The sequence below is a fragment of the Tenrec ecaudatus genome, chromosome 18 (genome assembly GCF_050624435.1).
Source record: "Tenrec ecaudatus isolate mTenEca1 chromosome 18, mTenEca1.hap1, whole genome shotgun sequence".
In the NCBI taxonomy this organism is placed as follows: Eukaryota; Metazoa; Chordata; class Mammalia; order Afrosoricida; family Tenrecidae; genus Tenrec; species Tenrec ecaudatus.
The window spans coordinates 22,791,767-22,813,268 of NC_134547.1; the positions used below are offsets into that span (position 1 = coordinate 22,791,767).

Here is a 21,502-nt window from a genome sequence, read left to right on the forward strand (position 1 = left end):
TTAGCTCAAGAACAATAAAAACAAAAACCACAACAATCTGCCACTGCTATAAAGGTGATTCCAACCCATAGTGGCCCTCGCAGACAGAGGAGGACTGACTTATAGAGTTTCCAAGGCTGTTATCTTTATGGAAGTAGACTGCCACATCTTTCTCCAGCAGGGGAACTGGCATTTCAGTTAGCAGCTGAGCACTTCTAACTTCTGCACCATTGATAACATGTGTATTCTTATATTTTTAAAAGATCTGGATGCCTTGTGGAAATGACTTTAAGGTGAACAAAAGCAGATAAAAGAAATCCTTTAGGAAATGATAGCAGTTGCCCAGATAAGATAAATCTTGGTTGAAGTGACAACATGAGCGAGCGAGAAAGCGAGCGAGGATATATTCCAGACTTGGAGGATAAAAGCTATAGGATTTGAGGACTAATTGGTTTGGGTGGCGAGAGTGATTCCACAATGTGAATTTTCTGATGATGAGCAAGGTGTGCATGCTGTCTGAAGGTTTTTTTGCATTCCTTACATTCATAGGGTCTTTCTCCAGTGTGAATTCTCTGATGTTGGGCAAGAGATCCACAATAACTGAAGGCTTTCCCACAAACATTACATTCATAAGGTTTCTCTCCAGTATGCACCCTCTGATGTTGAGTGAGAGACGAGTCATTGCTAAAAGCCTTCCCACATTTAATACACTCATAAGGTTTTTCTCCTGTATGAACTCTCTGATGTTGAGCAAGGTAAGCAATCTGGCTGAAGGCCTTCCCACATTCCTGACATATATAAGGTTTTTCTCCAGTATGTATTCTCTGATGCTGGGCAAGGTGTGAATTCTGGCTGAAGGCCTTCCCACACTCCTTACATTTATATGGTCTCTCTCCAGTATGTATTCTCTGATGTACAGTAAGATATGCACGCAGACTAAATGCTTTTCCACAGACATTACACTGATAAGGTTTCTCTCCAGTGTGAACTCTCTGGTGTTGGGCAATAGATGATCTATTGCTAAATGCTTTCCCACATTCAATACATTCATAGGGTTTCTCTCCAGTATGAACTCTCTGATGTTGAGCAAGGTAAGCAAACTGGCTAAAGGCTTTCCTACAAACCCTACATTCATAAGGTTTTTCTCCAGTGTGAACTCTAATATGTTGAACTAGATGTGCATTCTGACTGAAGGCTTTGTTACACTGCTTACATTCATAGGGTTTTTCTCCAGTATGAACCCTTTGATGCTGAACAAGATTTGATCTCTGGCTGAAGGCTTTTCCACATTCTATACATTTATATGGTTTCTCTCCAGTGTGAATTCTTTGATGAAGAGTGAGGGATGAGCTCTGGCTGAAGACTTTTTCACAGTCATTACATTTCAAAAGTTTCTTCTCTACATAGACACTCTTGGGATTAATGCCCATTAGATTTTTTTTGAAGCTTTTCTTATATGTGTCAGGCCTATGTACTTCCTCCTCTTTGGGGATTATCTGTTGTTTATGAAAAAGTATGTTCTGATAGAAGCTTCCCCAAGATTTGTTAAATTCTTGTCCTCTTTTATCAACACGGGTTTCTTCATGAGTCATTGTCTCTTCTTTAAAATATGTCTTCTGATTTCTTAGTTGCCCCTCAAAATGGCTGTGACCTTTCCATTCATCTTTTAAACTGGAGTATTCAAGGCCACAGCTTGTAAGTTTTTCTATTATCTTCTGGGATGATTCTTTTTCATATATGGCCTGTTTGTGGGGTAATTCTTCAGTCTCACACATAGATTCCCAGCCTGAAAAAGGATAAGAAAAGTCTTCTCTATTAGAATGTACATTCATAAAACGATGTATAAAAATTTCATAGCAAATTAAACCCAGAAGAACATTGCTTTTATAATTCTTAAATGTGCAAGATCTAAATAACTCACAAAGAAACCTGAGGAGAAATGAATTAATTTATGAGACAATCAGTGAGGTGAATTTCAGGACAAGCACGAATACATGATGAAGGTGGTCTGGCTCAGCTAAAAAGTGATGCCTATACTAATAGTACAAGTACTGAAATAATGTCCATTCTTACAGCTGCTCTACTCAAGAACATTCATTGAACAAATATCTACCAGGTACTGTCGTATATATTTTTATGTCCTCGTAAACAAAACAAAGATGCTCACCTTTATTGACCTTAATTCTTAGGGACACCGAAAACACATGATAAAAAGTAATGTTACTTACATGTAGAAGGTAATAAGTCCTACACACAAAGAAAAGCAAGGCTAAAGAGAACAGGAGTGTGAGGCATGTCAGAGGTAAAAATTATTGATAAACTAACATTTAAGCAAAGATGTGAAGTGACTATACTTAGTCATTTAAAAAACTAAGGAAAGAGCACTCTGGGCAGAAGAGCTGGATTAAAGGCCACAAAGCAGCTAGGGGTCTGGTATGTTTGAGGGGAGTGAGTAGTAGGATGTGGAGGCAGGATGTCATGGGTTACCAGGTTACTTAAGCCTTACAGGGCTCCTGTCAATCTAGCTAATTCTCTGAGTGAAATGGACAGCACTAAAATGATTTGAGTAAAGGGCTACAATCCCAACTCTCTGTTTTGTGAACATATTGTAAGTAGGGAACAAAGAGAGAAGGAAATTCTTTATAATATTAATCCAGGACAGAGATACCGTGATTCAGAAACGAGGGCAAGGTGGTCAGATTCTAAATATACTGTGGGGAATGAGATAGAAAAAGAAGAGACAAGCATTTCCTCAAAGTTTATGCCCGAACAGTGAAATAATGGAAAAGCCATCAGCAATGATGGACTATAAAGACATTATTAACAATGGTAATAACACTCTAGAAAGAAAAAAATAAAACAAAATGCTAGAAATGAATTTTACAAGTAATGAGCAAACAAATAAATAACCCTCCAAATTTAAAGTTATTAGGAATTTTAAAATGTCCGAATAAGGGTGATACAAATATTATTTTTGTATATGATGAATCCATAACATAATAAATCAAGTCTCACTATTATTTCCACTCAATTCCAATAAAATCTTTAACAGACTTCTTTCATCTTTAAGAAAAAATTCTGATCTTTTACAAAAAGGTAAATCAATGAAGACTATAAATTACAAACCAGGAGAAATGAAAACAGCATGGCTGCGGCACTGTACAAAATAAAAAATTTAGATAGAGATCTAAAAGTATATAAGTAGAACTATTCCTACATTTCAGGGCCATTAGAAAAAGTACAAATGGAGTTAAACATACCATACATCTAAATATTGAAGTTATAGATCATACTAGAAAATTCTTAAATATATTACATTCTATTCTCTTTTGAAAATTATACCTTCATAATGACCTTCAGGAAGGCCAGGGTTGAATTTTAAATCTGTTGCCACTCCCTTACCACTTCTCCACCAGGAACATGTGGACACTCTATCTTGTAAGTCCCAATTCTAATGATATTCTCACAACTAGTCACAGCTTATCTATCCTTGGATTTATTTATATAACAAGTGGGAAGGAAATCAGTAAGGATATCGATGTAAACAATACCACCAACCAAGGAGATCAAGTTCACAGTTATAGAACCCTCTACTCAAGAACAGAAGAGCACACATTCTTTTCAAGCACCAACAAATGTCAAGATTATATTCTGAGTCATAGTACAACTTAGAAAGAATGGAGCTTGGCTCCAAGACCTAGAACATTTGAGAAGACTATTTCAACAAAGTATAGTGAAAGGGGGCTCAATGTTGAGTCAAGTTGAGCCGTCACTTGAGAAATAATTTGCCTGATTGTTTTCTCTTTACTCACCTGAACACAGACCTGTAGTCAGTTCTCGCTTCACCATCCAGGGCTCTTTTCCGTGCTCCAACATTAATATCACACTTGGCTTTGAAAAACAAAGTCCTGCAAACATCAAAATAAATCAGATTTACATTCAATCCTTCGATTATCAGGGAAGAGTGAGTTTGCAGTAAGTCAGAGAAATATGTATTTAGGACATTTCTTAGAAGAATAGAGAAAATGAAACTTCAGTCATAAGTTAGCAAGGCCAGCTCCACTAAAATGAAATCACTTCTTTGGCATAGAAAGTATCCATCAGTCAAGTATTTCAGATGCTATCCAAACATCCGCCAGTATCAAAGAGCTCCTTAGGAATAGACGTGAAATTTGTATTCTTACCCAGTGACACCAGAATCCTGTAGTTCTCCAGCATCACATTGCTGTACAAATGCTTCTGAGAAGAATCCAGGCAATCCCACTCCTCTTGGGAAAAGTCTACAGCCACATCTCTGAAGGTCACTAGCTCCTAAAATAAAATAAATTAGATAAACCCACTTCTTCCCATACTTGTATCTTTCACTCTGCTCCATGTATGCTGGTGTTATATCCGCAGATATATCCAGCATGTTCTCCCTCAGGGTCTTTGTACTTCTCCTAGTACACTATAAAGAGTAGCAATCGCCCTCTCCCAGTTCCCTGACATCGCTTTCTCTTTATCCAATAATAATAAAAAAGCAAACAACCTTGCCTTAGAATCAATTCTGACTTGCATGCCATGTGTTGCAAACTGGACCTGCTCCGTAGAGATTTTTATTTTGTTTTGTTTGGGGTTATAATTTGTTAGCATTTCTCTATTTCTAAATATCCTTGTGTTAGTCTGGGTTGATTAGAGAAGCAAATTCCTTCATAGGTGTATAAGAAAGAGTGCTATATCAAAGAGTAATTGTATATTAATAAAACATCCCAGCCCAGTCCAGATCAAGTCCATAAGTCTGATATTAGCCTATATACCAATACCAGTCTATAAATTCCTCTTCAGACTCACACAACACACGCAAAGACACCAAATGCAGGAAGATCACAGGACAGTGGGTGAAAAGTCTGTGGATCGAGTGGCAGTGGAACATCTCAGCGCTGGTGTGGGTCTGCTCATGGCTCCTCCAGCTAATCACAACGGCAGGTTTGGGGAGATGATGGCGGCACAGCAAGCAGAGCAACACGTGGGCAGAGCGGAGAGCAGCAGGAAATGCCCTACTCAGGCTATTTCTAGGGTTATTTGCAGAACACCACGTTATCTGTCTGGCATAGCCCCAACTTTCACTGTGCTAGGGGAACAAGACCCCAGATTCAAACCTTTTATGGAGCCTTAAACAGGGCAGAGAGAAAACAATCATCTGGGTGAGGGAAACTGAGACCACTGCCCAAACTGTTTCCACTCTGTTTAGCATTGTCAATGCCACATTTTTCTCAATGAACTTATCCTTAGGATAGAAGAGGTGCTGCTACGAGATGTGGAAAGATATATACTTCATGTATTGCCCGTAATTAACCGGAATTCTCCTTCCTGAAAGGAGCCACCTTGGTGTAGTTGGTTAGGTGTTGGGCTGCTAACTGCAAAGTCAGCAGTTGGACGGACAAAGAGGAGGATGGATTCTCCGGTAAGGATTTAATGCAGGCGTCCTTAAACTATGGCCCGCGGGCCACATGTGTTTTTGCCCCGTTTGTTTTTTTACTTCAAAATAAGATATGTGCAGAGTGCATAGGAATTTGTTCATAGTTTTGTTTGTTTTTTTTTAAGCTATAGTCTGGCCCTCTAATGGGTCTGAGGGACAGTGAACTGGCCCCCTGTTTAAAACATTTGAGGACCCCTGATTTAAAGCCCTGGAAACCCTAGAGCCGTTCTACTCTGTTCAGTGGGGTTGTGATGAGTCAAAATGGACTCAAGGGCAGTCAGTTTGATTTTTTGGTTTTGGTTCCTTACTGATAACCTGTCTCTTTTGAACTCTTTCCTCCCAGCAAAGTATTTGTTGCCACACGGCAAGCAGTATACATTAGAACCAGGTTTGGCCTGCCAAACATGTGCAGAAAGGACACTCACAACCTGAAGCCAACCCAAAATGAAAGAACTTTGGTCAAAGAATAACTCACTAGACCAACTTGGACAATTGAAAGCGAGAAGATAAAATTTGAAAGTAAAAGGACAACATTTGAAAGTGAGACATCTAATAAGCCATTTCTGGTCAAGAATCCCAACTCCATCCTAATGAATATTCATGATTATTCTTCAGACATCTACTACATGTTCATAAGCCATGTAGTTTACTTCTCGGTGTATATGCATAAAACTGCAAATCTCCCTTTTGGGGGAACTTGTCTTGGTAGTCCTGCCTTGCAACTACTTGTTCAACCAAAGTAACGATTTCTGCTTTCACTTACATCCATCTCTGTAATTGTCTTCAGCTTCACAGAGGGAGACCTGGCTTGGTAAGAAACCCATCAGCAAGCACATAGTGTAGAAAGTCTGAAGAGTCACAGGCAGGGGTGTTTACTATACATATTCAAGAACAAAGGAAATCACCACAAGATTGGTGGCAATTCAGCCCATCACTGTTGCAGGCAGGACTAGAGAAATGAGGAAAGGGCTATTATTACGGGACCTACAGATCAACATAGATCACAGGATCGGGGCTTCAGTTACACAGCCATCAGGATATGGTTCAATCATGACACTCAAAGTCTTAGCTACAAGATGGCTGCTTACAAGACAATAACGGGACCCACAACTTAAATTACATAACATGCATTTGATTGCCGGCATTTGGTAAAGACCCAGGCAAGATTTTGTATGAGCACTCTCTGCAAACTAGTTAATCAACTTTGAACCACTCTCTTACTGAAGGCAAACTTCCCTTCCCTGAACTCACCCCAGACTTAAGTCTAGCCACATTGCTGGCTTAATGGTCAGCACATACGGGAAAGTAACCTAATTAAATGGCATCTGAACTATTTCAAGACTGAAAGTGGCGTTAGGGCCCCTGGCTATAGACCGCAGTCTTCCATAGACCAAGTGCTGTAGGATTTAGGCTCTAGCGCATCATTGAGTTTTAAGCTGTTTAAGTTTAAGGGGCTTCAATGGTACTGGGAGACAAGGGTTGGGCTGTTAACGGCAAGGTTGGTAGCTTAAAATAGCCAATCCATGGGGGGGGGGGAGAGAGGGGGGTGGTGGAGGAAGAGGGAGTTGTCTGCTCCCAGAAAGACGGTAGTCTTTGATGCAGGGGAATGAATTCACTGTGGCTCTTCTAGCCAAAATCTCTAACTCGCACCAAACGGCCTTTCCCTGCATGAGTCTGGTAAGAAGGTGGAAAGATACTAATAGGTGTTTGGGCTGGAGCCCGTCCGGGCAGCCCCCACCTCCTCTCCGGCTCTTCAGGAAGATGAAACCTCAAAGCCCCCATTCCCAGCCTCTCAGGAGGATGGATGACCTGTTGGACTATGCAACTCCTGCCCCAACACTCCAAGGAGCTTATCTCTCCAGGCCTGGTTTGTGTCTTTGTGCTGCCCCTTCCCCAGCACCCCAGGAAGCAATTTTTCTTCCCGGGCCGGTTTGAATAGCCCCTTTCCCAGCACTCCAGGTTTGCAACCAAGATGACTTCCCATGGGTTGCATCCTGACCCAAGGCCCTGGAGCTGCAATTGATAAAAAAAATCCCCCTTCCTTCTCTCAATGTAAACTTCCTTAGCTCCAGCCCTATATATCTTCCACAGCCTCACTGACAAGCTGCGACTCCCCTGACCTAAGTCGTTGGGTTGGGGAACTCGTCCGGGAGTTATCCCTGGCCTTAATAAAGCCTCTCTCTACTTCTCATTCCCGCCTAAGCCTTATCTCCTTCTGCGCCTCGGTCTCCAACCTCTCAATAGGATTCCCCTGTGAGTCACTGTGAGCAGGATTCCCTGGAATGCTGTCCTGCTGTATATGAAATGAGCCCCCTGAGAAGCAGTAGACTGGCTCTCATTACCCTCACTGCACCGTGAAGCTCCTGGACTCAGAAGATAGCTGTGACATTCGAGGAGCAGCAGCAGACCCAGGAGCCGGGGCATGAAGCGGAGTGGGAGGCTTCCCAACCCACTGAGCTAGAAAAGCTGAGTGCTTTTGTCCAGGAGGCTGGCTTCCAAATTGGGATGTGTCTGGGCACTTAGTTTGGGAAGCTGGGCTTGCTAACTCATGGAAGTGGGGCTGAGTGCCTTCAGGCTGAAGCTTACTGGAGTGGGGTGCCTTTGGGCACCTAAGTCAGGGAGTTGGGTTTGCTCACCCATGGAACTTGAGCTGCCTGCCTTGGGGTAGGGGCTTCCAGCTGAACGGAATACCCCTTTGGGCATTTATTAGCAGACCTGAAAGAGCTTGGTAACATATCCGGATAAACGACTATCCTGCACATAGCTCACTGGCATTACAACTAGTTAACTTCCTTAATAAAATTCACAATCATACATTTTGTCTATAGTTCTGGGTAGCCATTATAATGGATATTAGAAACCAGAAAAGTGAAGTGTTGTTGTTGTTAGGTGCCGTTGAGTCGATTCTGACGCACAGTGATCCTATGTACAACAAAACAAAACATTAGCTGATCCTCTTCCACCCTCACAATTGTTGTCATATTTGAGCCATTGTTGCAGCCGTTGTGTCAACCCATCTTTTTGAAGGCCTGCGTCTTTGTCACTGCCCCTTTACTTTACCAAGCATGATGTCCTTAATGAAAACAACACATCGGAAAACCTACAGAGGTTCACTGTAAACTGAAATCAACTTCATGACAGTGTGCTTGATTTGGGCTTAATATTAGGCAGCCAAATACTGAGTAAGCATTTGGATCCACAAATCTGGAGTTCAAGAGCTATACAAATAAATTTGGTTGTTCTCGGTAAGAGAAACTCAAAATTTATAAAGTATGAGTAGGTGAACCTGGCCTCGATCTAAGAACAAACTTCACTTGAAAACACCTGGTGCCTCCCCTGCAGGCTGACAGTCTCAGCAAGAAGGTGCCAAGGGGAAGATGGAAAAATTTCTGGTGTCTTTCTTAGAAAAAGGTCACACTCCCAAAGAGGCATCACCAGGTTGACAGGCTGAACTCCGTCCCTACACTTGCACACAAATTAAAGTTGCCATAAAATCTAACCCCCCACCAAGAGGTTGGCTATTGGTCCAGTTGTGAACATTTTTGTTTCCTTTCCATTGAGTTTTAATCCACCCTGGAGTATTTTATCTTCATCAGTAGATGCTTCGGGTCATCTTGGCTTTCGGCATGCAAGGGTTGTGTCATCTGCATCTCACAGGTTGCTAATGAGCCTTCCTCCTATCCTGGTGCTGTGTTCTTCATATGCCCAGCCTGCTTCTCACATCACTTGCTCAGCTACAGACTGAATAAGGATAGTGAAAAGACACAACCCGGAAGCACATATTTCTTCATTTTAAACCCTTCAGTGTGTCTTTATTCTGTTCAAACATCTGCCTATTTGTCTTTATACAGGTTACCCATGAGCACAATGAAGTATCCTTGAGAGGAATTCCTATTCTTCGCAATGTTATCGTGAGTTTGCTAATGGTCTACCGTCTTTGCAGTCAATAAAATGCAAGTAAACATCTTTCTGGTACTTTCTGCTTTCAGCCACACTCTGCCTGATGTCAGCTATGATATCGCACTTTCCATGTCCTCTTGTGAATCTGCCTTGGATTTCCAGCAGGCCTCTGTTGATGCAGACCTGCGCCCATTTTGGAAGACAGTTCAAAAACAGATGTGATTTATTGGTCTAGGAAATAATTTTGTTTTCATTTTCCCCTTAATATCAGAATCGGTTATTTCAGGAACTAATAACATTATGTTGATTACAAAACATCCTATGGGAAAAAATCCTATGAATTAAATGATGGTTTTGCTCATGTCAAAATTCTGACAAAAATAAATTCAGAAATATCAGGAACTCCCAAGAAATATATGCTGAACTGATCATGATGGGAAGGGGTGGTTCTTCAACAGTGAATGGTCCCCCTGGTGCTGGTTATACTGATTATAATATTAAACATTGTACATCTTTAAAATAATACTGTAAGAAATGTTTTCACAGATCTAAAACATCTTTGATGACCAAAAACCAAAATCCCCAAATCTGCCTGGTATCGTCCCAGAGGACATATATTAAATTAAAATATATATATTTTAAAAGTCATCAGCAAAGAAATTTCCTAAAGTCTTTTTTTTGTCCTAAAATCTTATTGAAAGGGGTTACATATAATTCTTAATAATCCTAGTCCCACTAAATGACAGAATTGGGACTTGGAGCCATCTCTCCACTTGGAAAAGGCTGTGGTATCTACCTAGATTTTAAAACAACGGAGGCCCCAAACGGAAACTCAGCCTCCTGAATGTATGACTAGTGGATGACTTCCCTAGGATCACAGAACAAGACTTGTGCAGACAGCTAAAATTTCTGAAATGTGCTCTAAAATCTTAGCTTTCCTATTTATCTTGATTATCCTTCTCCAAGTTGGTATTCTCCTCTGGTAAGGTACATTATATGAAAACCCCTAGGGGAATTACATCTTTTCAAACAGAATTTATCAGCTGAAATGTAAAGATCTGTTACTTTCGAATTTATCTCTCTTTCTCACTGCCATTGAGTTGATGCCAACTCACAGCGACCCTATAGCGCAGGGGATAGAACTGCCCCTGTGAGTCCCCAGGCTGTGAATGTGTAGGGGATTAGCAAGCCCGATTTTTCTCCAGCAGAGCCACTGGTGGTTTCAAACTGGGTCAGATCTCAGCCCAATGCCTAACAATTACGCCACCAGGGCTCCGTTTCTGATTTACAGACACTCCTTTATTTCCTTCCCATATGCAGGCTATTGAACCCTTCAACATCTGTCCGTACAAGTGTGAGTAATCCTTAAGGGACTACATTAAATTGTCTTATCCTGATGTTGGGAAATTTCTTCCATAGTGTTAATTCCTTATGTCCCCCCTGGAGGTCACTGCCTCCTGTCTAAGACGTTTATCTTTTAAATTGACCTTATTCTGTACATCACAATTCATAAGTTAGTGATATTTAACTATTTTCATGCTAGAATTATTAGATAATATTGATCATTGGTATTTTACTAATCACAATAACCACTGTTTTTCTATTAAAAATATATAGGCCTTTAAATCGAGGAGGAATTTATTTTTGAAATAAATTATTTATTATTATTATTAAATTACTTATATTATTTTTGGTTAATAATTTTGTATTATGGAGTTTGTATTAATGTTCTTTAACTCTTCCCCATAACTACTATTAATGTATGACAAAGGAATGTTTTTGTTTCAATAGCCCAGTCAATAGCTAGTAATGGTACCCTGTCTCATTGTTGGATTTACCATTAAATTCCAAAATCTGGTCATATTAAAAATTTCTATCCATTAGCTTCACTTATATTGAATTATAGTTTTGTCCTCTCTGCTATCATCAACTCTTAAGCTAACCTCTGAACAAGCCATTCATACGGGACTATGGCATCACCTGGGGTTGTCCCAGGTCCCATGTTTCAGTTTAACCCAGATTAAAATGAAGGATTATTATTATATTTAATGTTCCTCCCAGACTTTGAAAAATGTTTTTACAAGCAATTTAACAGCATGACTAGAGAAAAAGCTTTTTTGTATTAAAAAAAAATGTTGAATTGGCTGAGTAGGGCAACCACGTGTTTATAACCATCTCATGGAAAACTGGCTTGAACTAATAAATCAAACCATCCCTCTCCACAGTAGAACTGCCCTAATATGCGCCCCATAGAAGCACCTATTTTAGGTAGATAATCAAGACCCCCAAACATTGCCAATCCAAACCCAAAAGAAGAATCCCATACCTGGGCTTTATCCTGCTTGGGTGGTTAATATGACAGTCCAAGGTATGTTAAGTCTTTTAGGAGTCCCTTTTGTTATCCATTTCTATGATGAAAGCATACATTAGACCAACAATGTGAACATCCTTACTCAACATAAAATTGAGGAAAAAAGAAATCTAATTTTTAAAAAACCTTTCACGGACAGGGCATTACTCTGAGGCCTCTTAACACCTATTGCTATTCTTGAATTTTAAAAATCTATTTTCAGTGTTCCTACTACTTTACTGAAATGCTTCCAAAAACCGGTGCAATGCTAGAAGCACTCACTAGGGCCACCTGGTCAACTGCTAGAAGAGATCGATACCCGTGTCCATTCCTTAGAAAGATGACCCCGATATGCAGAAAGTATTGACCAATGCCATTAATAACACATAAAAGTAAAATTTTACAGGGCATAATGCAAATACAGATGAAGCAGTAGATCAACAGTATATTGCCCTTAATTATGATGATAACATGGAATGAACTATCATTGCTGACGTCAAATGGATCATAGCTGAAAGCAGAGATGTTTACTTGTGTTTCACTGGAAAAGGTCTTCCATGTGTAGATCATAACGAGTGATGTACGGCATTGCCTTCTGTAATTAAAGTTGTACTGGATAAAGAATTACCTCTACTTTTCACTTATCCAAACTCTTCTTTAAGAGTCTGGACAATTGCCAGTGTCTCCTGCTGCCTTGGAATTAATACGTAATACACCAGAAAGAGAACAGCCTATCAGATACATCTGCCACAAAGCTACTAAATTTCAAATGTTTGCATGCCAAACTCCTCTCTTTTTTTGTTTTAAACGTTTTATTAGGGGCTCATACAACTCTTATCACAGTCCATACATATACATACATCAATTGTATAAAGCACATCTGTACATTCTTTGCCCTAATCATTTTCTTTTCTTTCTTAATTTTTTTTTTTCCTTTTCTTTTTTTACATTTTATTAGGGACTCATACAACTCTTATCACAATCCATACATATACATACATCAATTGTATAAAGCACATCCGCACATTCCCTGCCCCAATCATTCTCAAAGCATTTGCTCTCCACTTAAGCCCTTTGCATCAGGTCCTCTTTTTTTCCTCTCCCTCCCGCTCCCCCCTCCCTCATGTACCCTTGGTAATTTATACATTGTTATTTTGTCATATCTTGCCCTATCCCGAGTCTCCCTTCCCCCCCTTCTCTGCTGTCCATCTCCCAGGGAGGAGGTCACATGTGGATCCCTGTAATCAGTTCCCCCTTTCCAACCCACTCACCCTCCACTCTCCCAGCATCACCCCTCACACCCTTGGTCCTGAAGGTATCATCCACCCTGGATTCCCTGTGCCTCCAGCTCCCATATGCACCAGTGTACAACCTCTGCCCTATCCAGCCCTGCAAGGTAGAATTCGGATCATGGTAGTTGGGGGGAGGAAGCATCCAGAATCTGGGGGAAAGCTGTGCTCTTCATCGGTACTACCTCGCACCCTGACTGACCCATCTCCTCTCCTAAACCCCTCTATGAGGGGATCTCCAGTGGCCAACACTTGGGCCTTGGGTCTCCACTCTGCACTTCCCCCTTCATTCAATATGGTATACACACACACACACACACACACACATATATATATATACACACACACACACACACATATATATATATACACACACACACACACACATATTCTTTTTTTTTTTTTTTTGCATGATGCCTTATACCTGGTCCCTTTGGCACCTCGTGATCGCACTGGCTGGTGTGCTTCTTCCATGTGGGCTTTTTTGCTTCTGAGCTAGATGGCCGCTTGTTTATCTTCAAGCCTTTAAGACCCCAGACACTATCTCTTTTGATAGCCGGGCACCATCAGCTTTTTTCACCACATTTGCTTATGCACCCATTTGTCTTCAGCGATCCTATCATGGAGGTGTGCAGCCAATGATATGATGATTTTTTGTTCTTTGATGCCTAATAACTGATCCCTTTGGGATCACTCGCTCACACAGGCTGGTGTGTTCTTCCATGTGGGCTTTGTTGCTTCTGAGCTAGATGGCCGCTAGCCAAACTCCTCTTTCTTAAGTATTTTTTAACTACTTAAGAATCAGATCATGAACCAAGTCTATCTCATTAACTAGATTAATGATATGTATAGTTATTAGACTTATTATTGGAACTCTCGAAGGCTATATGAAAGACACCTCCAATGTTGTGACCCAGAAAACCAATCACCCTTGAGAAATATAATGTACTCTGACAAAAGCTATTGTTCAGATAAATTTGAACTCCTTAGACCAGTTCCCTTGAGTGACCAAACAGTCCTCTCATAGAGCCCTATTTAAATTCTTCCCTCCCAAGAGATCGCTGAAGCTGAGTGCCAAAGCCATGGCACTGTGAAGATCCAGGTAAAACTTGGAATAAAAATAGTATCTGGAATCTCAGAGGCTTGAGAGATAAGCAGAAACCGGGAGTCCCAAATCTATGCAGAAGGCATTCTTTAAAATGTGATCAAAGAATTTCCCTAGAATTCCTCGATCAAAAGAAGGAATATGACAGAAAATTTCAAAATTATATGAGGCATTTGGTGTTAGTAGGGGAATCTGGCCCAGGCTTGAGAAAAAACTTCATTTAAATACAGCAACTTTTCTCTACTATTCTTAACTGTAGGTCATCCTTAAAAATATTCCCTGAAGCAAATATTTTTCCTCTGGTGTCTAGCAGAGGCTGGGTATCACAGCCTGTTCCCAGAAGCTTATTTCCTCTGTGGTCATATATAAGCAGGATCTCACAACCTGTTCCCAGAGAGTTCTGACACACATTATTAGAAAAATATCCTTCATGGTGGACCCCTTCCAAAGACATGCTTGAGAACGAATTTAACAGCACCTTCCTAGAGCAGCATGCTCTGTCATTGCCCTGTGATCCTGTGTACCCACCTCCCTGTACACACTGCTGCAACCCAAGTCACGGAGCCCCAATCATTGACAAGCCACTGCTTTTGGAAAGCCTGCTTCTAACTTCCTTGATTGTCTGAAAACCAACCAGAATATTGTAGCTCCCGTTTTTTGTCTAAATCCTGTAACCATGTTTCTCTGATCATTAATCAGGGGTCCTCAAACGTTTTAAACAGGGGGCCAGTTCACTGTTGCTCAGACCCGTTGGAGGGCCGGACTATAGTTAAAAAAAAAAACTATGAACAAATTCCTATGCACACTGCACATATCTTATTTTGAAGTAAAAAAAACTAATGGGGCAAAAACACCCGGCAGGCCGGATAAATGTCCACGGCGGGCCGCATGTGGCCCACGGCTGTAGTTTGAGGACCCCAAACCTGTGATTTCATTTTTATGATCTGCAGGTTTTCCAGTTCAACTGTATTGAACCTTCAATAAACCTCTTTTGTTTTGCTTTCATGGATTTGTCTCTACTATAGTCTCTATTACCTTGGCATGTGACTGGTAAAAAAAAGCCATGAAGCAGGAAGAGATAATTAAAGGAGTGAATGTAGGCAGAGCTTTTTTAAAAAGTTAGTAATTCCTTAGTAAATATCTGTGAATACATGAATGCTGTTTGGGCAAAGATTAGGAATGAAGCAGTTGGTCTGCACCTGGGGCAAGTACAAGGCCATGAATTAAGAATGTCCTCAGCACCCTACAAGGAAGTCAGTCTGGTTGGAGCTGAATGAGTTACACACAGAGTAAGAAGAATTTGATAAATTCATTAGGAATTTATTATGTTGGACCAATTAGGTTGGTCCCTGCAGGTCAAATCAAGAACTTCATTTATCCTTAAGAAGGTGAGAAACCACTGTGAAGTGATATAATTGATAACCCATAGGCGTTTCAGAAGGAGAGCTAATGTCTACTTGTTTGGGAGTGCAGGTAGTAGGTATTTCAGGCAAGCAAGAAGATAGAAACTTACCTGGTACATCGCTTTCAGAAGTCCAACAGCCATTTTCTCCTCTTCCTGGCTCTTCTGGGAAACAGCAGGGGCCTTAGATAAACGAGAAGGAGAGAAAGTGAGCAACCAGGCTTTCCTTGTAGCCTCGCAATCTACCAGTCTAGAAAGTGACGTCTTTTCCCAGTTCCACTCTTCCTTCAAAGAGAGCCTCTAAGGTACACCTAGAAATTTGACAGGCAATTTAGCCCATGCCCAAGTCACTTCGTAGCTTACGATTTTAACCAAAGGCGTTCTAGATTTTAAAGGCAAAGAATGAAGTCACATAACTAGTAACAGCACCAAGAGCAAATAAAATTCAGGCTGACTCCACGATCCTCCAATCCACCAAACCCGTGATTTTGAAACTTAGTCACACGATTCCAGTTGGCTAGTTTTATGATCCTGGGTGACACATTCTGGGTCCCACCCACCCCCCCTCCCAGTCTTAGAAACCACCCCGTTATCCGCTGTCTTACACGTGTCGGGGCCATGGATGTGGGCACACTCTCCCAAACCCTCAAAGCCTCAAACATGAGCAAAGGGATCGAAATCCACCAAGTCCCTCACAGGGTCCAGGCAGAGGACACACACACACAAACACACACACACACACACACACACACACACACACACACACACACACACACACACACACACACACACACGGGACGTCACAGCACCGACTCCTCCGCACCCACAGCCACACAGGTGCGACAGGGACGGGCACACGGGTGCAAGTCTCTCCCGCGGGGTCGCTCAGAGGCCGCGGTGACGGGCGCCTGGGTGGGTGACCCCAAGCTCCTCCTCAGCCCACTCCTTACCTGCAGCCCTGGGCCCCCGACACCCCGTCCCCGCCCCAGGACTCGGGGGCTCTGCACTGGGCCCTGGCTCTGCGAGCGCGGTGGGCCCGCGCGGGGGACAGCCCGCAAAGAGGCGCCCGAGCTGCCCGGCTCTCCGGACCTCACAAAGGGCGCCGGCCGCCGCCAGCAGAGGCCACCGGGAATTGTAGTCCGGGGGTGCGGGGCGCTGCGGCGGCGGCGGGGGGCGGAGGGGAAGCCGAGGGGTGGGAGGGGGCGCGGCGGCGGCGGGAGGGGGTCGAAGCGGCGACGGGAGGGGAGAGGCGGAGGGGGGGCGGGGGAGGGGCTGCGACGGGAGGGGGGCTGCGGCGGCGGAGGGGGTGCCGCAGAGGTGGGGCGGCGGCGGGGGCGGGAAGTGGCGGCGTCGCCGCACGGCGCGGCCCGGGGTCCGCAACGCCCCGGGTCCAACGCGGCTTTCTCACCGGCCTTCCAGAGCGGAGCCCGGCGGCCCGGTTCTTCCCTGCTCGGAACCAGCCCTAGTGGGCCGAACGCCCCTCCGAGCGGCCTGGGGTGGGAGTGCCCTGGCGCCAACGGCGGGCCTGCCTCGCTCAGCAGCCGGGCCACTAAGCCCAGGGATCCCCGGGGTGCGGCGCGCCGGGGACCGCTAACAGCCTGCCGTGCCCACCAGCGCTCTGCTCGGCGGCGGAAAAAGATGCGGCGACTGGAAATCCTCTGCCCTGAAGAACCCAACCCTAACCAAACTCCCTGCCCTCGAGTTCGTGCTGACTCGGCGGCCCCAGAGGGCACCGCGGAACTGTCCCTCTGGGTTTCTGTGCCTGTAACTATTTATGGGAATACAAAGCCCCGTCTTTCTTCCTCGGAGTGGCTGGTTGGTTCGAACTGCGAACCTTACAGATCGTAGCCATAGTGTCCAGGGACACCCTGCCCAACAAGGGCCATTATAAGTCCCAGTCGACTGAAGGCAATGTCTTTCTTTTTGATTTGGTTCGGTTCGGTGGGAGGTGATTAGTAACAAATGGGTTGGTGAGTATGGAGTTCCAAGCATTGTGCTGGATTTCCCAAAGAGCTTGGGGGTAGAGTTGTGCAGGTGCTGTATACTCCTGCCCATCCCCACGACTAGCACCCCCATTAGGCTTTTCGTACTCTGAGAACAAACAGGTGACTTTGGAGACATGGATCAGAGAGCATCCACGCTTTGCTTGTGACTCTTGTATTTATAATCCGGTGATGGCCGGTGTGAATGTGTCACACCCCTCTTTCTTTCTTTGCTTTTTTTTTTTTAAATAAGGGGAGAGCGGAACGCAGTCCCCCATTGCCACCAATTGTGCAGTCGAGTTTCCCACATTTGGGGAAAATCGCAGGGGTCAGCACATCCCGAGTGCAATGGACAAGCCTCGCCCTGGGAAAACCACCTTCCCGATCAAGGTATGTCCCCTGCCAGGTGTGTGTTCGTTCCCTCTTTCTCACATGGTTCTTCTGCTGATTTTAAAGACAGGTTGTGTGGAGAGTGTCGAAGATGATCTGGGGATGCTTCATTACCACCACTCACTTTTTCAAGACATTACAGTCTCTGTAATGAAGATCCCCACATTTCACTAGTCCATTTACTTCTGTGTCATCAGAATTCATAGGAAAAGACGGTGCATAAAGAATGCATGGTGAGCATTTGGTGGAGAGGAAGGTCACTAAGAGAGGTCATCATGCACTGGGCTAAGGATAAACGGCTAGATTTCCAGATGATGGATCCCTATTAGGCCGCAAGCCACCACTACCGTGTCACCGCCGGAAAAGTGAGAGTCAGAGCCAGAGGGAGAGCACGAGCAATGTTCTAAGGGTCTGAAAACAGGCAGGTGTTTGTAGCAGTCATTAAAAGAAGGAAATACTAAGGCTTCAGTCAAGGCTTTGGTGTGTCATGCCTTTTCCTCCTGCGCTCCCCCTAATGCAGAAACCTGAGGAGGTAAGTAGGAGTGATGCATGCCAGACTTCCCGCCAATGCTCCTTCCTACCATCAAGTGGGAAAGTCTTACTCCTTCCCTTACCTGCTTCTCCTCCCACCAGTTTCCCCCCTGACTAGCAGATAAACACATGTCCAGACATTGGCGGACAGGAATCTTCCCTCAAGTTCACAGTAGCCTCTGAGGAGCACTCTGCATTCGAGGTGCTGTAGATTCAGAAGTGCTTTGGGTGTACATAAGGGTCAAATGGGGGTGGGGTTAGAGATGGAAGAAAAGCTGGTGTTTGGAGAACCCCTGCTTGGCCTCCTTCCTCCTGGAGAATTCTCTGTTGGAGGATGACTGAGTTAGACCTTCAAACTCCCCATCTGATCCAAGCTTCTGACCAGCTCTGCAAATCATGAACTCAAAATGGAGCGAGGGCCCAATGCAGTGTTTGCAAGGAGCCCCGGTGCCATAGTGGTTAAAAGTTAGGCTGCTTTCATTGGGGTTAGCAGTTTAAAATCAGCAGCTGCTCCTTGGGGGAAAGAGGAGACTTTCTACTCCGATAAAGAGTTGCCATTTCAGAAACCCACCGGGAAGTTCTACTCTGTCCTGTAGGGTCACGAGCTAGAATTGACTGTGGGATCTAGCCCACAATTGAACGACCTGAGGAGCGATGTTCTATTAAAGAAGACAGAAAAGGGGGTACAGGGGACTCCAGTCTCAGGAGAAGAGTCCTGAGTTTATTCAACAGTGGGTTTTATACCTCTTGAGGCATGTAAGCCTCTCATGAATCATATTCCCCACACAAATGTGCAATGTACTAATCTTGGTAGTCCAGGCTTTCAAAGAGTACAAAGCTTACGAGGAGCCAATGTTCCTTAAGATAAGTGACAAAAGGAACAAATTTTCTTTTAAGGTAAACGTCTGTAGGAAAACAGCTCAATCTAAGCATTTATAGAGAACAGATGTGTTGCGGAGAAACTCCTGCCTGGAATTAGTGTTTCATGCGTGACTCCAGGTCTTGGACAGGGGAGGCATGCCCCGACACTAAGGCTGGCGTGCCAAAGCCCTGTAGTCACGAGTGCTGGGAGTCGACCACGTACACCTTCTTCCAGGTCTTCATTTTCCCACATGGCAGTGATGTTTTGTGTTTAGCCATGAACTTGTGACCCCCCCCCCCCCCCCCCAGTGCCGGGGCATAGGTCTCCTTCGCACGGCCAATCACACAAAACTTCTTCTCCTTCTTCTGACTGCTTCCAGGAGCTAGGAATCAGGCTGGCTCTGACTGTCCCTCCCCACCACACCAAAAAGTCTATTCCTCACACCTCCCCCAGGGGGATCACTCTTTTTTGGTAAATGAGGTAGGAGTTTACATTGCAGATCATAAACTTTGCATTCAACAGTTTATATCACTCATCAACTCCCCAAATGTACCCTCACCTTCTCCCTGATTTCGCATCTTATGTACTACTGTCTTCTCTTTGGCCCATGAACACCCGCCAACAGTTGTGATAGTTAGGTTTATTGTGCCAACTAGGCCAAAAGGAGCATGTGAGCGAAGGCTTAGTCAGGTTGCAGCTTGATTGGAGGACAACCGAGATAGATAGAGACCGCCAGCTTGCCATCTCCCGCTTGCTTTCTGGTGATCGGACCAGCATGCTGCTGCTTTAGCTAGTTCTCTGCCTCAACATGTATGCTTCACTACCTGTGGCCAAGCCAAGGCTCCTTTGAGTCCTGCTACCCCACTCTGCTTGAGTTCAAGATCATCAGGGCCTTCTTCGCTAAGCTCCCAGCTACTGACTTGCTGACCTGCTTGTGGGCAGCCTCTGCTTGCCTTGCTTCAGGGAACTCCACTGCCTGCTTCCTTCACCTTGGACCCGGCAGCCCATGTGAGTTGAAGGACTCTAGTATGTTAACTGTTCCACAAAGTGAGTGGAACTGAACCCTCTGTACTACTGGGTGGACTAATTAGCTGTTATATTGTTTCTCACTGTATAAACCTATCAAAACTATATCTCTCCATCTAGCTATATTTATAAAGTCATAAGTGTCCTGGTTTTGTTTCTCTAGAGAACCCTGCCTAACACAACAGTCTGTAGCCCAGGGGTCAGCAAGCTGCTGCTCATGAGCCATATGTAACTCTTGCAGTACATACATGTGGCTCTGAAATAAATTTGAAAATGAAAATAAAACTATCATAGTTTCATTTATAAAATTTGTAAGGGCTAGTATTCAGACTATGGTGATTTCATTTGTTTGCAAACATATTTATGGCTCTAATTTTTAAATTGTTGTGAGGGATGGGACTGGCTCTTGCATCTCAAAAGTTTGCTGACCACTGGGCTAGCCCATAGCTTTATCTCCCCTCAGTATCTTCTCTTACTCCACCTCCAAGCTCCAAAGCCTGCATTTCATATACATGCATAATGGCTTTAAAACTTGTGTTTGACACAGTGGATGCATGTGTGGATTGTGATTAGAGCTGTAAGTGATTAAAAGAAAAACAACCCAGCTATCACACTGGACATGCGATTCTCAAGTCTACTTTTTTCGTTGAATACTACAAGGTTAGTATCTTTCCATCCACACAATCATAAATCTAGGTCTTCATATAGAGTTTCGTAGGATCATTTCAAAGTGTTTACTTCAGTTCTTCATTGATTTGGTTCTTTTGCCGGCCTACCCCAGGCAGGCATGCTGCTGCCTCTTGCCCCTTCCTGAGATTCATTTCCTTAAAAATTAGGGAAAGGAACCAACACTTCACCCAGGCTGGAACCTGTCCCCACCCCCGTGTGCCCTCCCCGCCTCTCCACGCTTTCCCTCCCCTTCTTCCTGTGCTGGAGCCAGTGACGGTCACTTCTGCCACTTATTGCAGGCCAGTGGCCGGGAGCTTTGTTCTCCTAGGGCTCACCCCCACTCCACCCTCACCCCACTAAGTCAATTTGGTCCCACCCTTTATTTGCCACCGCCATCCCCTTGCCCCCAGGAAAAAAATTTTGGTTCTTTTTAAACAACGCATTTGTCAACAACCAATTGATAAATGCTATAGTTTGTAATTCCAGAGAAGAGTAAACATCTAAAATCAGAACAAACAAGTCACAATGCATGCCTTTAATTTTTTTCAACAGTTTGTTT

At 43.7% G+C, this 21,502-nt stretch overlaps 1 protein-coding gene and 1 non-coding gene across 2 annotated transcripts in view; both read right to left on the reverse strand.

The window, feature by feature from the left end:
• LOC142431672 (uncharacterized) overlaps positions 1-16,563 on the reverse strand; it is a 107,856-nt gene extending 91,293 nt beyond the window's left edge. Inside the window, exons 1-5 of the mRNA XM_075536685.1 lie at positions 16,434-16,563; positions 15,595-15,666; positions 4,164-4,290; positions 3,792-3,887; positions 600-1,765 (exon numbers count right to left, since the gene is read on the reverse strand). Coding sequence (XP_075392800.1) covers positions 600-1,765; positions 3,792-3,887; positions 4,164-4,290; positions 15,595-15,627 — 1,422 coding nt within the window. The 5' untranslated portion in view covers positions 15,628-15,666; positions 16,434-16,563. The remainder of the gene's footprint in view (positions 1-599; positions 1,766-3,791; positions 3,888-4,163; positions 4,291-15,594; positions 15,667-16,433) is intronic.
• Positions 16,564-17,715: 1,152 nt separating this feature from the next.
• LOC142432980 (U1 spliceosomal RNA) lies at positions 17,716-17,879 on the reverse strand. The gene has a single exon (XR_012781051.1). It is a non-coding gene; the product is annotated as a U1 spliceosomal RNA (small nuclear RNA).
• Positions 17,880-21,502: the final 3,623 nt, after the last annotated feature.